Below are 15,815 nucleotides of genomic sequence, written 5' to 3'. Positions count from 1 at the left end.
AACTATTAACCCCTAACGCGCCCTCACCCCAGCAAAATCTACACTATTAACCCGTAATCTGCCATAACCTAAAGACCTTACCAACGCCTAACCTATTAACATTCCATCTTCTCTCTTCTTCCATCTCCTCGCTTCTTCAATTTCCTCTCTTCTTCAATTTCCTCTCTTCTTCCATCTCCTCTCTTCTTCCATCTCCTCTCTTCTTCCATCTCCTCTCTTCTTTCTTCCATCTCCTTTCTTCTTTCTTCCATCTCCTTTCTTCTTTCTTCCATCTCCTCGCTTCTTTCTTCCATCTCCTCGCTTCTTCCATCTGATTCTCCTTGTGGTCCCTGCCTATTCACACCTATTATCTAAAAGTCTTGTTACTTCCTCCTATGTTATTTGAAAACTTTGCATACTCATATTAAAAAGCTTGGAAATAAGTGATTTCATTTTTTTTGTTTGTTTTTTTTGGATTTCCTTTTCTTCAGTCTCAATAAAGGACTAAATAAACTGACTTGACTACATATATTTTTGTTCCCATTCATTACTTATTCCCCATTTTTTTTAACAAGTTCTCATAGCGTTTTAATCCAGCGTACACACTTTTTTACTCCTTTTTTTTTAGATTTATACACATATGCATTTCTAAAGTTTTTTTTCATTGGTGCCTCAATTTTAAGTCATTTCATTTTCTTTTATATTTATGTCAGTTTTCATTTAATAAATGCTATATGTTGCTATTTAAATTTGACTTTATACATATATTATCTCCCTATTTTAACTATAGCTCTGTTCTACATTGCAATTTTAGCTATACACTTTCATATAATTCTAGTGGCTGGAGGATAACCAATAAAATTTCTCAGTTCCAGAGAAAGGCTAATAGTTGCTTTATAATTCTTAGTGCCTGGGATTATACCATTTGAATTTTAGATCCGGAGTCCCTAATACCTAGCCACAAATGTTGGGAGGGTTGTTATAGACATAATTTGGAAATCAAAATGAAGCACATGAGAATTTTTAAAAGCGTTTTCACCAAGTCCTTTTAAAACTGTACTGGGCTAATTGGGGATTGGAGTTTGGAGTTACTACCTACACTTTCTAAAGAAAAATGTGTTCCATGACCTGCAGACAGGTTTTCCACTAAATCAGCATAAAGAATTCATTTTTTCCTTTAGCTAAAACACTGATTGGAATTATATTGTATATCTTCATTCTATGAATACCATTCCATCTCTATATCATACAAACCACCAATATGTTTAACTAATACTTGGACATGAATGTGCTTATGTATTTGATGTGTTCTCTTATGTTTTTTTCTCAATTAATTCTGTTAACTTTATCTCGAAGATGCTATCTAAGATTTTATTTAGCTACTTTTAAATGAATATTTTTAACAGCATAGTAAATAAAGTCTTTTCTGGATTTGTTTCAGATATCGAAGCTGATGATGATTCTCACGTTGTTGTTCTCAATAATTATCTGTTGCGGGGGAGCTCAACGTTCGGAACCGATGTTCACTGCTGTAACCAACACTGTTCTCCCACCAGACTATGAAAATAATCCAACTCAGCTGAACTATGGAGTGGCCGTTACAGATGTGGACAATGATGGGGACTTTGAAATTATTGTGGCTGGGTGAGTGTTTTGTATGGTTTTTTTTTTATTATTTAGTATCCTTTGTTGAAGAGTATACCTAAGTAGGCTCAGGATCAACAGTTTTCTACTGTGAGCTAGATGCTGATTGGTGGCTGCACATATGCCTCCTGTCATTGGTTCACTAGATGTGCTCAGCTAGTTCCCATTATTGCTGCTCCTTCTACAAAGGATACAAAGAGAATTAAGCAAATTTGATAAAAGGAAATTGGAAAGTTGCTTAAAATGCTATGGCCTAGATTTACAGTTTGGTGTTAGCCGTCAAAAGCAGTGTTAAGGGATCCTAACACTGCTTTTTACCGCCCGCTGGTATTTAGAGTCAGGCAGGAAAGGGTCTACCGCTCACTTTCTTTCAGCGACTCCAGGCTACCGCAGATCCCCTTACGTCAATTGCATATCCTATCTTTTCAATGCGATTTGCCTAACGCTGGTATTTGGAGTCTTGGAAGAAGTGAGCAGTAGACCCTCTACCGACAAGACTCCTACCACCAAAAAAAGTCAGTAGTTAAGAGCTTTATGGGTTAACGCCGGAACATAAAGCTCTTAACTACTGTGCTATAAAGTACACTAACACCCATGAACTACCTATGTACCCCTAAACCGAGGCCCCCCCACATCGCAAACCCTCTAATAAATTTTTTTAACCCCTAATCTGCCGACCGGACACCGCCCCACCTACATTATACCTATGAACCCCTAATCTGCTGCCCCTACCATCGCCAACGCCTACATTATATTTATTAACCCCTAATCTGCCCCCCCCCCCCCAACGTCGCCGCTACCTAACTACAATTATTAACCCCTAATCTGCTGACCGGACCTCGCCGCCACTATAAAAAATGTATTAACCCCTAAACCGCCGCACTCCCGCCTCGCAAACACTATAATAAATTGTATTAACCCCTAATCTGCCGTCCCTAGCATCACCGCCACCTACCTACAATTATTAACCCCCAATCTCCCGCCCCCAACATCACCGCTACTATAATAAATGTATTAACCCCTAAACCTAAGTCTAACCCTAACCCCCCCTAACATATAAATATAATTTAAATAAATCTAAATAGTATTCCTATAATTAAATAAATTATTCCTATTTAAAACTAAATACTTACCTATAAAATAAACCCTAATATAGCTACAATATAACTAATAATTACATTGTATCTATTTTAGGATTTATATTTATTTTACAGGCAACTTTGTATTTATTTTAACTAGGTTCAATAGCTATTAAATAGTTAACTATTTAATAGCTACCTAGTTAAAATAATTAAAAAATTACCTGTGAAATAAATCCTAACCTAAGTTACAATTAAACCTAACACTACAATATCATTAAATTAATTAAATAAATTAACTACAATTACCTACAATCAAATTTAATTAAATAAACTAATCTATAATACAAAAAACAAACACTAAATTACAGAAAATAAAAAAATATTACAAGAAGTTTAAACTAATTACACCTAATCTAAGCCCCCTAATAAAATAAAAAAGCCCCCCAAAATAATAAAATGCCCTACCCTATTCTAAATTGCAGAAGTAATCAGCTCTTTTACCAGCCCTTAAAAGGGCTTTTTGCGGGGCATTGCCCCAAAGTAATCGGCTCTTTTACCTGTAAAAAAAAATACAACCCCCCCAACATTAAAACCCACCACCCACATACCCCTACTCTAACTCACCCAAACCCCCCTTAAAAAACCTAACACTAACCCCCTGAAGATCTCCATACCTTGAGTCGTCTTCACCCAATCAGGCTGAAATCTTCATCCAAGGTGCGCAGAAGAGGTCCTTCAAACAGTAGAAGTCTTCATCCAGGCGGCATCTTCAATCTTCATCCATCCGGAGCGGAGAGGAGCCATCTTCCAAGGAGCCGACGCGGAGCCATCCTCTTCATCCGGAGTCTTCTAACACAATGACGGTACCTTTAAGTGACGTCATCCAAGATGGCAGCCCTTCAATTCCGATTGGCTGATAGGATTCTATCAGCCAATCGGAATTAAGGTAGGAAAAATCTGATTGGCTGATTCAGGATGAAGAGGATGGCTCCGCGTAGGCTCCTTGGAAGATGGCTCCGCTCCGGATGGATGAAGATTGAAGATGCCGCCTGGATGAAGACTTCTACCGGATGAAGGACCTTTTCTGCGCACCTTGGATGAAGATTTTGGCCTGGTTGGGTGAAGACGACTCAAGGTAGGGAGATCTTCAGGAGGTTAGTGTTAGGTTTTTTAAAGGGGGGTTTGGGTGAGTTAGAGTAGGGGTATGTGGGTGGTGGGTTTTAATGTTGGGGGGGTTGTATTTTTTTTTACAGGTAAAAGAGCCGATTACTTTGGGGCAATGCCCCGCAAAAAGCCCTTTTAAGGGCTGGTAAAAGAGCTGATTACTTTTGTAATTTAGAATAGGGTAGGGCATTTTATTATTTTGGGGGTCTTTTTTATTTTATTAGGGGGCTTAGATTAGGTGTAATTAGTTTAAACTTCTTGTAATATTTTTTTATTTTCTGTAATTTAGTGGGGGGGGTTGTATTATAGATTAGTTTATTTAATTAAATTTTATTGTAGGTAATTGTAGTTAATTTATTTAATTAATTTAATGATAGTGTAGTGTTAGGTTTAATTGTAACCTAGGTTAGGATTTATTTCACAGGTAATTTTGTAATTATTTTAAATAGGTAGCTATTAAATAGTTATTAACTATTTAATAGCTATTGTACCTAGTTAAAATAAATACAAAGTTGCCTGTAAAATAAATATAAATCCTAAAATAGATACAATGTAATTATTAGTTATAGTGTAGCTATATTAGGGTTTATTTTATAGGTTAGTATTTAGTTTTAAATAGGAATAATTTATTTAATTATAGGAATATTATTTCGTTTTATTTAAATTATATTTATGTTAGGGGGGTGGTAGGGTTAGGGTTAGACTTAGGTTTAGGGGTTAATACATTTATTATAGTAGCGGCGACGTTGCGGGCAGGAGATTAGGGGTTAATAATTGTAGGTAGGTGGCGGCGATGTTAGGGAGGGCAGATTAGGGGTTAATACAATTTATTATAGTGTTTGCGAGGCGGGAGTGCAGCGGTTTAGGGTTTAATACATATATTATAGTGGCGGCGAGGTCCGGTCAGCAGATTAGGGGTTAATAAGTGTAAGTAGGTGGTGGCGACGTTGGGGGGGCAGATTAGGGGGTAATAAATATAATATAGGTGTTGGCGATGTTAGGGGCAGTAGATTAGGGGTTCATAGGTATAATGTAGGTGGCGGCGGTGTCCGGAGCGGCAGATTAGGGGTTAATAATATAATGCAGGTGTCAGCGATAGCGGGGGCGGCAGATTAGGGGTTAATAAGTGTAACGTTAGGGGTGTTTAGACTCGGGGTTCATGTTAGGGTGTTAGGTGCAGACTTAGAAAGTGTTTCCCCATAGGAAACAATGGGGCTGCGTTAGGAGCTGAACGCTGCTTTTTTGCAGGTGTTAGTTTTTTTTTCAGCCAGCTCAGCCCCATTGTTTCCTATGGGGATATCGTGCACAAGCACGTTTTTCCAGCTTACCTCTACCGTAGGCAACACTGGTATTGAGGGTTGAAGTAGCGCTAAATTATGCTCAACGCTCCCTTTTCTGAGCCTAACGCAGCCACTCAGACAATTCTAAATACCAGCGTTGTCTTAAGGGTGTGCTAGAAAAAAAAGCAGCGTTAGCACCGCGGGTCTTTACCGACAAAACTCTAAATCTAGGGGTGTGTTCTTTATGAATCATAAAAAAAGGTTTTGAGTTTTATGCCCTTTTAAGGTTTAATATTTGTCTTGTATAATGTTAAAGGGTCTGTGTGTCTCTATTGCATCATAAACGTATTCATTTTTTACTAACAGCAGAGTATTTACAAACAGTTGTTTTGTGTGATATGGATGCAGTAACAGCATACTGTAGAAATTCTCTTTTATTCTGCATCATTGTTCCATTTGTATATTTTAGATTTTGTAGATTTTGTAGATTTTTCTATGAACAGAGGTGAGTCTCCTAGTGGCTCAGACATAGTTTTACCCATACCAGAGCATTCTTAAAGTGACAAAAAACACTCTGAGATTGGTATATGAATTTCTCTCTCTCTCTCTCTCTCTCTCTCTCTCTCTCTCTTTTTTTTAAAAGTAATTTTTATTAAATAGTGTTATTATGAGTGTAACTATACTTTGTAATGCATTTATGATGGGTTTTGTGACACTTTTTAGTTTTGCTAAACAGTTAACCACATCTCTGAGGACACAGTAATCATTCTAGCGTAAATCATGATTCCACTCAAGCAATCGCGTTTAATTTCAACTTGCAGTACCAGCACAATTTAACCTGTGCACAAACTAACGTGAAAACACAATATCGCTTGCACCTAAACGTTTGCGCTCCACTCATAATCTAGACCTTAGTATTTAATGTCCCTTTAATATTATAAGTGCTGTACAGCTAATTTTTACTGTACCAGTTTTTTTTTTCCCTATCTACACTATTCATTTTTTTTGTATACATTTGTGAATCAATTATTTTTTCATTTGCTCTTTTCTGTATACGCTTGTGGGAAGGAAGAGGCCTATTGAAATTATAATATGAAAACTGAACAACACTTATGTAAAAAAAATCAGATCCAGAAAATATGAATAAGCAGATGGATGTATCTACTCCACACGAGGGCAAGGAAATCTGGCAGGGAAATAATGACAAAAACAAAATCTGTTTATAATATTTTGTAAGAATAAATCAAATGTATGTGTTGTTGTTTACACAGTGTGTCCATCTGCTGATAGAAAATAACAATGGGAAAAAAATGGAAAAACATAATAGACTTTTTCATACAAAAGTTTGCAGCTATCACCTTAGTAAACTAGACTGATCAATTAAAATATGCCTTAATATGAATTACACTAAAAATATTGGCAAGTACTCAAATAGATGCCTTTAGTTATAGTTTTCAGACAAAATACGCCCGTTCCTCAGTTTTAGGGTTTGTGTGAGAAATCCATAATGCTAAAAATGTTGGGTTGTATTACCAACATTTATTATTAAAATACAGCTGTAAACATTATGCTCATAATTAAAGCCCTGGTGACATTAAAATGTTCTCGGGTTAGATTGTTGTTCTAAGGCATTTGCATCCGTTTCTGGTGTCCATGGAGTTAAAGGGACATTGTAATTGAAAAATAACATGCAAACACATAGGTAAAGTAATTGGCGGGACATTTTACTGACTATACAGATTGGCTTGACAGTCCTTCCAATATCTATCTCCTGCCTACTTATAGAATAAGTCTTTAAATCGGGATATTTTATTTTGAGTAGCAGGCAGAATAGGCTAAAACAGGATACCAACAAGCCAATCACATTTGTCCAGGACACAGGATTACAATCTCCAAGGAAATGTCCACCCTTAATCATCTGAGAAATATATATGATTTTATAAGTGGAAAGAAAATAATTTTTAGAACTTCTAAGTGAAATCCCTTGTAGTGTGGAGTTAAAAAGACAAATCATTGGCCTACATTGAATAAAAATAAAAAAGAGGAAACTAAAATCTTGAGGAACAAGATGCAAAACCGCAACCAAAAAATTGTGCAATCCCAGTATTTTGTTAACGCCTCTTGTCATATCAACAAGTTTTTCATTAGCTGCATTATAATCAATGGAGCCGCATCTACTGGCATCACAAAACACTGTAAAAACTTTACCTCATTAGCTTAAAGGGCCAGTATACACTGATATTACAGATCCATATACCAATAGTAAATGCACTAACTACTGAAATGAGACGTATACAGGTAGCCCTCAGTTTACGCCGGGGTTAGGTTCCAGAAGGAATGGTTGTAAATCGAAACCGTTGTAAATTGAAACCCAGTTTATAATGTAAGTCAATGGGAAGTGAGGGAAATAGGTTCCAGGCCCCTCTCAAAATTGTCATAAGTAACACCTAATACATTATTTTTAAAGCTTTTAAATGAAGACTTTAAATGCTAAACAGCATTATAAACCTAATAAAATAATCACACAACACAGACTTCACTCGCATTTTTCTGCAAACAGTTCTTTCTATGCATTCCAATCTGGACTGATTTATAGACAGGAAGATCTTGTTCCTTTGAAATCTGCTCGATTGCTCAGGTCTGGTTAAACTGATTAATTTCAACTTGCTTGGCTTTGCTGCAACACAAGCGGACAGCTCCACCTACTGGCTATTTTAATAAATGCACTGCTTCTCAATGCTTTTCAATAGCAGTCACATGACTGGAAAAAAAGGTTGTTATTCTGAAACGGTGTAAATTGAACCGTTGTAAAACGAGGGCCACCTGTATATATATTTATAGGATATTAAGAAACAATACATTTTGTAAGTTTTACCTTTCTAATTCCCTCTCCTGGAATTAATATACACAGTGCTGACACTCCCCAAGGAAAGGGCTGTGCTGTGCTTGAGACTAGCACGTCCACCCTCCAATCATAGGCCATATGCAAATCCACAATTTACAGTAAAAGCTGAAATCCTGACAGCCTGCAGACATAATTTGATCTTTATTATTTGTTATTTGTGGAAGCAGACATTTGTTTTGGGCTTGTTTATTTTTCTCAACTAGTTGAATGCAAATCCTATGCTACTGAAGTACAGTGGAGCAATCTATCATACGGCTAACTACCTAGTCCCAGTCTCATCATTTCCATGGGCTCTTTTGCACAGACCTGCCCCTGTCTAAGTTTTACAGGCCATTGCACAATTCCTACTCTCTGAGACTGAGATGCTGAAGATCATTGCACACATCTCCTACTGCAGCACATTGCATATTCTTGAAGACCGGCAATGTGTGCTCTATGCCTCAGCAGTGTATCACCTAAGGCACGTCTTAGATGAGGACTATGATTTACATTCCGTGTGCTCATTGCACAGACCTGCCCCTGCATCAGTGTACAGCATGTGTATCTTCATCACCCACTTGCACAGCATTTCTCTGGTATATGGGATCTTGCAAGTCACCATGCTGTACACTGATGCAGGTGCAGGTCTGTGCAATGAGCCCACGGAATGTAAATCATAGTCCTAAGACGTGCTGCTGAGGCATACAGCACACATTGCTGGTCTCCAAGAATATGCGATGCGCTGCAGTAGGAGATGTGTGCAATGATCTTCAGCATCTCAGTCTCAGAGTAACCGCTGAGGCATAGAGCACACGCTGTCTGTCTCTTGCTAATCAGTATCTGCCACAGCATTACTGCAAGGAACATGCGCACTGCACAGAAGGGACTTGTGTCTTAGGTCTTGTTATGAATGGCTTAAAACGGAACGTTTAAAAAATAAAATAGTGAGTTATATGACGCTTTAGTAAAAAAGCCACACACATAGGTATAATTTTAATTGATAATTATATTAAAAATAGGTCTTGTGTTTGGAATTGTGATAAGTGTGTTGCGTTAAAGGGGCAGTTTACCCAAATCAAGTATTGGTTAACACCTTCATGCCAGGGAGGGCTTAGATTGGAACAAAGTTCTGATGAAAACACTTGCTGGAAAAAAAAATCACACAATCGTTGATGCGATCACGTGATTTCAAGGCCGGGATCAGATCATGGGGATTACACTGCTAGTCACCCCCCCTAGGCTGATTTTTCATTAGAAAAAAGATGGAGGCTGCAGTACACCATATAAGGTAGGACGCTGCATGCCGTTCTTAAAGTGGGTGGCATTGCACAAGAGCAGTCTTGTGCAATTGTAACGGCAACATTTGGCACTTTTATTGCACTTTTATATTCCTTTAATGTCTTACACTTGTTTGCATTAATTTCAAAAGAACAAAATGCTTAGAAAAATGCTTCATCAATATAAAAATTAGGGGGAGAAACCACTATACATATTAAGAAGAAAAGTATTTGCTTATTGCATTGCTTTTATTTTTTTAATTAAAGGGACATGAAACCCATTTTATTTTCTTTCATTATTCAGAAGGAGCATGCAATTTTATCCCTTGCGCCAATCAGATGTAAATATGTCATGCAGTACATTGCCCATTGAACTGCATAATGTATATCTACGTACGACTTTTAGGAAGCTGCAGCAGTCTCGGTTGTCAAGTGACAACTGAGACTTGTTCTTCCTCGGCTGCAGGCATTGACTTTCATGTGGTAATAGAGCACGATCGGGGCTCCGTTACCATATGAATGCAGACTGTCTGATCATTAGACAGTGACAAAGTCTATGCCACTATCTGTAACGATCTCCATTTGGGAGGGAAGGGATGCTCCACTACAGAAAAATGGGGAGAATCAGGGTGGGGGGGGGGACCCTACATTAGTGAGCAAAGGGTGGGGGAGACTGCTACACTACAGAAAAAAATAATAAATACATTTAAAAACAAAAATATATCTATAAACTAGGTACTGTCTGATAGCTGCCAGTACCTAAGAAGGCAGACACCATTAGGAGGGGGAGGGTTAGAGAGACGTTTGGGAGGGATCAGGGAGGTTCCTAAAACTTGATACTGGCAGACTGTCTTCCAGTACCTAAGATGGTGGTCAGGAGTGTGTGTGTGTGGGGGGGGGGGGGGGGATCAAGGAGATGGGAAATGTCAGGTGCTAAAAACATTTTGGTATTTTGGGCAAAAATTTATTTGAAATCCTGGTAGGGAACGGGTTAAACAGGGGTTAATTCCAGCGGGAACACATGGGAACGCAGTTCCTGCACTATTTTTGCAGGTGGAACTAAGTTTGCCCCTGAACAGAAAACAGAAATGCTTCAGTAAACACTGCTGCTGCTGGTGGGAGGAGCTGGATCACAGTCTGATTAGAGGGATAGTAAGATCCTCTAGTAATGGGCATTAACACTTCCTACAATACGCTAAATGTAAGCCTGTCAGAGGTCCTTCTGTGTGATCACCCCGCACTGTCTTGAACACATGTTGATTAACTTTCTCTGGGGTTATTTAGCTCCCCTCAGCAGAAATAGGACTATTGCACCTTTAGTGGGTGAGACTCTATGACAGAGGAGGCATTTCAGGCCCAAAGGCAACCATTAAAACCTTTATTGGTTTTAATTTGCTTTAATTAACCAAGGTGTATTGATTATATACATATAAATAGTTTTTGTGTGTGTATAAAACAATATTAATTGTGAGGGGGGTGGAAGTCTTGGTGAGTTCCCACACATTTTTGTAGACCTTGACCCCTGGGGTTAAACAACTTTCCAATTTATTTCTATTATCTAAATTGTTTCATTCTCTTTGTATCCTTTGTTGAAAGTATACCTAGGAAGGCTCAGAAGCAGCTGATTAGTGACTGCACATGCTTGTCTCTTGTCATATGCTTTTTTGGCTTTTAGCTAGCTCCCAGTAATGCATTACTGCTCCTTCAACAAAGGATACCAAGAGAATAAAGCAAATTAGATAATAGAAGTAAATTGAAAAGTTGTTTAAAATGATCTATCTGAATCAATAAATAAAACAATTTGTGTTTTATGCCCCTTACAATGAATCTAGGTCAGTGCGATGCCATTTCTCTGACTTGCCGATTTTCTGTATGTATTAAAGTAGGTTTTGTAAGCTTCAGATTATTAGTGTTTCAAAAATGTAAAATAAAATTCTAGAAATACATGTTTTATCCTTCAATATACATTTTCTTAATGGGACTTTCAATTTTAATAAGCTATTAATTTTGTGAAGTATGCTGAACACTGATTTGCTTGTCTGTGCGAAACTGTAATCATGGTAGAACTTAGTTTTATGAAAATTCATTTATTATTTATAAAGCTTAACATTATTAAACAAAGTAAAATGATTGTCTTAATTTACACCATTTAAGAGTTATGCAAATAGCAACAATGATTCATATTAATTTAATTGAATTTGTAATGTTTTGTGTTTAGACATTTTGCACGCAATGAGAACAGTCGTTTATTAAAAAAAAAATGCAGGCTCATTTCTGTTAAAAGCTAGTTATACATCATTCTTGCGCAAGATAGAATTAAAATGTTGTTGGGTTTTAGTGCAGACATCATCAAACGTGGCCCTCCAGAGGTTTTGGAACTACATTTCCCATGATGCTCAGCCAGCATTTGAGGATGTCTGTTTTATTGCATTGTTTTAAGGGACATGCTAAGATTTGAAGCTTAGTTTGCATTCTGCTTTATTGATCTCTAAGTAAATAGTTTTACTATAAAGCAGTGTATTACAGTGCTGTTATAGGCCCGATGATTAAAAGAGACACGAGGCAACAAGATATTCTAAAGGGATCTGTCACGTTGTAGAGAAAGCTGGCAAAATATTCCAAATAACTGACAGTACTGCTTAAAGGGACACTGAACCCAAATGTTTTCTTTTGTGATTCAGATAAAGCATGCCATTTTAAGCAACTTTCTAATTTACTCCTATTAACATTTTTTCTTCTCTTGCTATCTTTATTTGAAAAAGAAGGTATTTAATCTATTTTTGGTTCAGGACCATGGACAGCACTTGCTGATTGGTCGGTTAACTTAATCCACCAATCAGCATGAACAACCCAGGTTGTTCACCAAAAATGGGCTGGCATCTAAACTTACATTCTTGCTTTTCAAATAAACATACCAAGAGAATGAAGAAAATTTGATAATAGGAGTAAATTAGAAAGTTGCTTAAAATTGCATGCTCTATCTAAACCATGAAAGAAAAAAATTGGGTTCAGTGTCCCTTTAAAGGCAGCATCGTTTAAAGGCAGCATGGAACAAAGCATGAACGAAATCCACAAACCACAGTCTCAAATAGAAGTAATTCAAGAAACTATATACAGTTTAAAAGGAACTTTATTAATTCAAAGTCAAGGATACATAAGGGTAGATTTATCAAATGATGGGCAGACATTATCCGCTGTAGCGAATCATGTCCGCCCGACATCGCTAAATGCCGACAGCATACACACTGTCGGCATTTATCATTGCACAAAAATTTCTTGTGAAATGCTTGTGCAATGCGGCCCCCTGCACATTCGCGGCCAGAGGGGGTGTCCATCATCTCGATCGTATCCGATCGGGATGATTGCAGTCTGCCACCACAGAGGTGGTCGATGAGTTAAGGAGCAGCGGTCTTATGACCGCTGCTTCTTAATTAATGTTTCCGGCGAGCCAGAAGGCTCACGCGGAAACAGCAGCATACGCTACCCCATAGTCTAAAAAGACGTTTCAAGCCCTTAAATTATTAAAATGGTAAAATTACATTACAAGTGCATAATAAAAGACAATGTAATAGCACTTGCTATGAATTATAATTGTAGCAGTAGATTTTTTTTTCTGACAAATTTCAAAATTTACTTCAATTTGGCAGTCCCCTGTATCATGCAACAGCCAATCACAGACTCTTATATGTATCACTGTGAATTCTTGCACATGCTCAGAAGTAGCTGGTGCGTCAGGAAAGGTTCCCTTGGTATCCTTTGTTGTCAGGAGCTGCTGATTGGTGGTTGCATATATATGCCTTGTTATTGGCTCATCTGATGTGATCAGCTAGCTCTCAGTAAAGTATTGCTGCTTTTTTAACAAAAGATACCAAGAGACTAAAGCAAATAAGATAATAGAAGTTCATTGCAAAGTTGTTTACAATTGTATCTTATCTGAATTATGAAAGAAAAATGTTGTTTCATGTCCCTTTAATGATTGCCTTAAAGGGGCGTATATAGTTAAAACTAAAATGTGCATAAGTGTGTTTTAGTTTTTAAATAGAAGCAGTTTTGCTATAAACAGGTATTAGCAAATATGCATCTAATAAAAGGTATAACTGTGTGTTTATACATAAGCTACATTTGCCTAGTGCATTTTCATTCTTCATAAACCTTTATTTATTTTTATTTTTTTTAAATGCTGTATATTATGGAACCATACACTGTAACATATTATTCAGTGTCATTATTTCTCATTGGTCACACAACACAGATAGTCTTTATGGCTAGGTATCTTCAAAAGCAGCTTCAATAAATTCTAAGCTCTAGAAGCACTGTCCTTACTGAGGGGTTAAGTATCCTAAAGCAACAGGAACAAATATTCTTGCTTTTATTGGATGCATCAGTAGGAATGGAAAGGGGAATGCCATTCTTTAAATCTTTTAAAACAAGTTCAACTGAGAAAAGATATAGGATGTTGTTAGCTACAATAGAAGAAATGTTGGTGTATGCAGCTGTCAATTTTTGTTACGATTTCCAAAGCTTGTCTGACTTTCTTTATCACTTTGATGCTCCAGTATTGAGCAAGAAAAGAAAGGCATCACTCCATGGTAAATATAGCAGTAAATATAAGTTCAGCAATTGAAGATTGTAAATAAACTTTTAATGATTCAGATAAAGCAGCACTTTTAAAACACTTTCCAATTTACTTCTATTATAACATTTTGCACAGTCTTTTTATATTTACACTTTCTGAGGAACAAGATCCTACTGAGCGTGTGCACAAGCTCACATGGTATACATATACTAGTCTGTGATTGGCTGATGTCTGTCGGGGGGGGGCGGAAAATGGGAGAAAAAATTAATTTGCAAGAAAAAAAATCTAATGCTTATTTGAAATTCAGAGTAGGTGTTAAATCATTGTCTTTTTATCATGCACGTGTTAATTATGCAGTTCTACTGCATTGAGTGGTCCTTAAAAGGGACAGTCTACACCAGAAATTTTATTTTTTTAAAAGATAGATAATCCCTTTATTACCCATTTCCCAGTTTTGCATAACCAACACAGTTATAATAATATACTTTTAACCTCTGTGATTATCTTGTATCTAATCCTCTGCAAACTGCCCCTTTTTTCAGTTCTTTTGACAGACTTGCTGTCTAGCCAATCAGTGCCTGCTCACAGATTACTTCATGTGCAGGAGCACAGTGTTATCTATATGAAATACGTGAACTAACACCCTCTAGTGGTGAAAAACTGTTAAAATGCAATCTGAAAGAAGTGGGCTTCAAGGTCTAAGAAATTAGCATATGAACCTCCTAGGTTAAGCTTTCAACTAAGAATACCAAGAGAACAAAGCAAAATTGGTGATAAAAGTAAATTGGAAAATTGTTTAAAATTACATGCTCTATCTGAATCATGAAAGTTTATTTTGGCCTAGACTGTCCCTTTAATGATGCAAATGAAAATACATAGCAACAGATTTTTTACAGAATTCACCTGGTGTTCCTTGTTACGTACAATCTCCCCTTTACAACTCACCGGACATTTTAGATTAAGCCTTTTTGTTAGAGAATTAAGTGGGGTCTGCCCATGCAAGAGCTGGCATGATATTTACATGACAGAACATTTTAGATAACAATGATAAACAGTTAAGAGGGCGCTCTTTAATGGCTTACACACAACAAGAATGAGCTTTAGTAAATATATGTTTCTATGTATGGCAAATTAAGCATCTCATATAACCAACATATGCAGGCACTATATTTATAAGTTTGTGAAAAATATGTATTTATTAAAACACTCTGTTAAAAAATTCAGCAAAATTCCAGGTAGGCGAGCTGTCTAAGGAAGGGACGTCTCCCTGTAAATATATAAACCTAGGTAATACAAAGTTCTTTAGTTAAAAAGTCCACTCTTCAATGAAGCATATAAAACCACCTTAATATGTAAAACACTTTTGTTGCAGTTCCTTAACCCCTTAAAGGGAAAGATAGATAACCCCTTTATTACCCATCCCCCAGTTTTGCATAACCAACACAGTTATATTAATGTACTTTTTACCTTTGTGATTACCTTGTATCTAGGAACCTTCTTCCAGCCCCCTGATCACATGACTGTGACTGTTTATTATCTATTGTCTTAAATTTAGCATTGTTTTGTGCTAAATCTTAAATAACCCCCTGTGCCTGAACACAGTGTTATCTATATGGCCCACATGTACTTTCTGTCTCTTTGTGTTGAAGAGAGATTTAAAAAGCATGTGATAAGAGGCATCCCTCAAAGGCTTAGAAATTAGCATATGAGCCTACCTAAATTAAGAATACCAAGAGAAAAAAAGCAAATTTGAGGATAAAAGTAAATTGGAAAGTTGATTAAAATTAAAAGTCCTTTCTGAATAATGAAAGTTTAATTTATACTAGACTGTCCCTTTAAGGATAAGGCCATTTTTCGATTTCTTTCCCTTAAGGACCAAGGCTATTTTCACATTTCTGCTGTGTTTGTGTTTAGCTGTAATTTTCCTCT

General features: G+C 36.9%; 1 protein-coding gene across 4 annotated transcripts in view; it reads left to right on the top strand.

Moving 5' to 3' along the window:
• Nucleotides 1-15,815, top strand: part of CRTAC1 (cartilage acidic protein 1) — a 1,047,407-nt gene that overhangs the window by 181,070 nt on the left and 850,522 nt on the right. For all 4 annotated transcript variants that reach the window (XM_053692551.1, XM_053692550.1, XM_053692553.1 and 1 more), the window contains exon 2: nucleotides 1,421-1,623. In XM_053692551.1, coding sequence (XP_053548526.1) covers nucleotides 1,421-1,623 — 203 coding nt within the window. The remainder of the gene's footprint in view (nucleotides 1-1,420; nucleotides 1,624-15,815) is intronic.

Source organism: Bombina bombina, chromosome 9, assembly GCF_027579735.1.
Source record: "Bombina bombina isolate aBomBom1 chromosome 9, aBomBom1.pri, whole genome shotgun sequence".
In the NCBI taxonomy this organism is placed as follows: Eukaryota; Metazoa; Chordata; class Amphibia; order Anura; family Bombinatoridae; genus Bombina; species Bombina bombina.
This window is presented reverse-complemented; position numbering and strand designations above follow the sequence as displayed.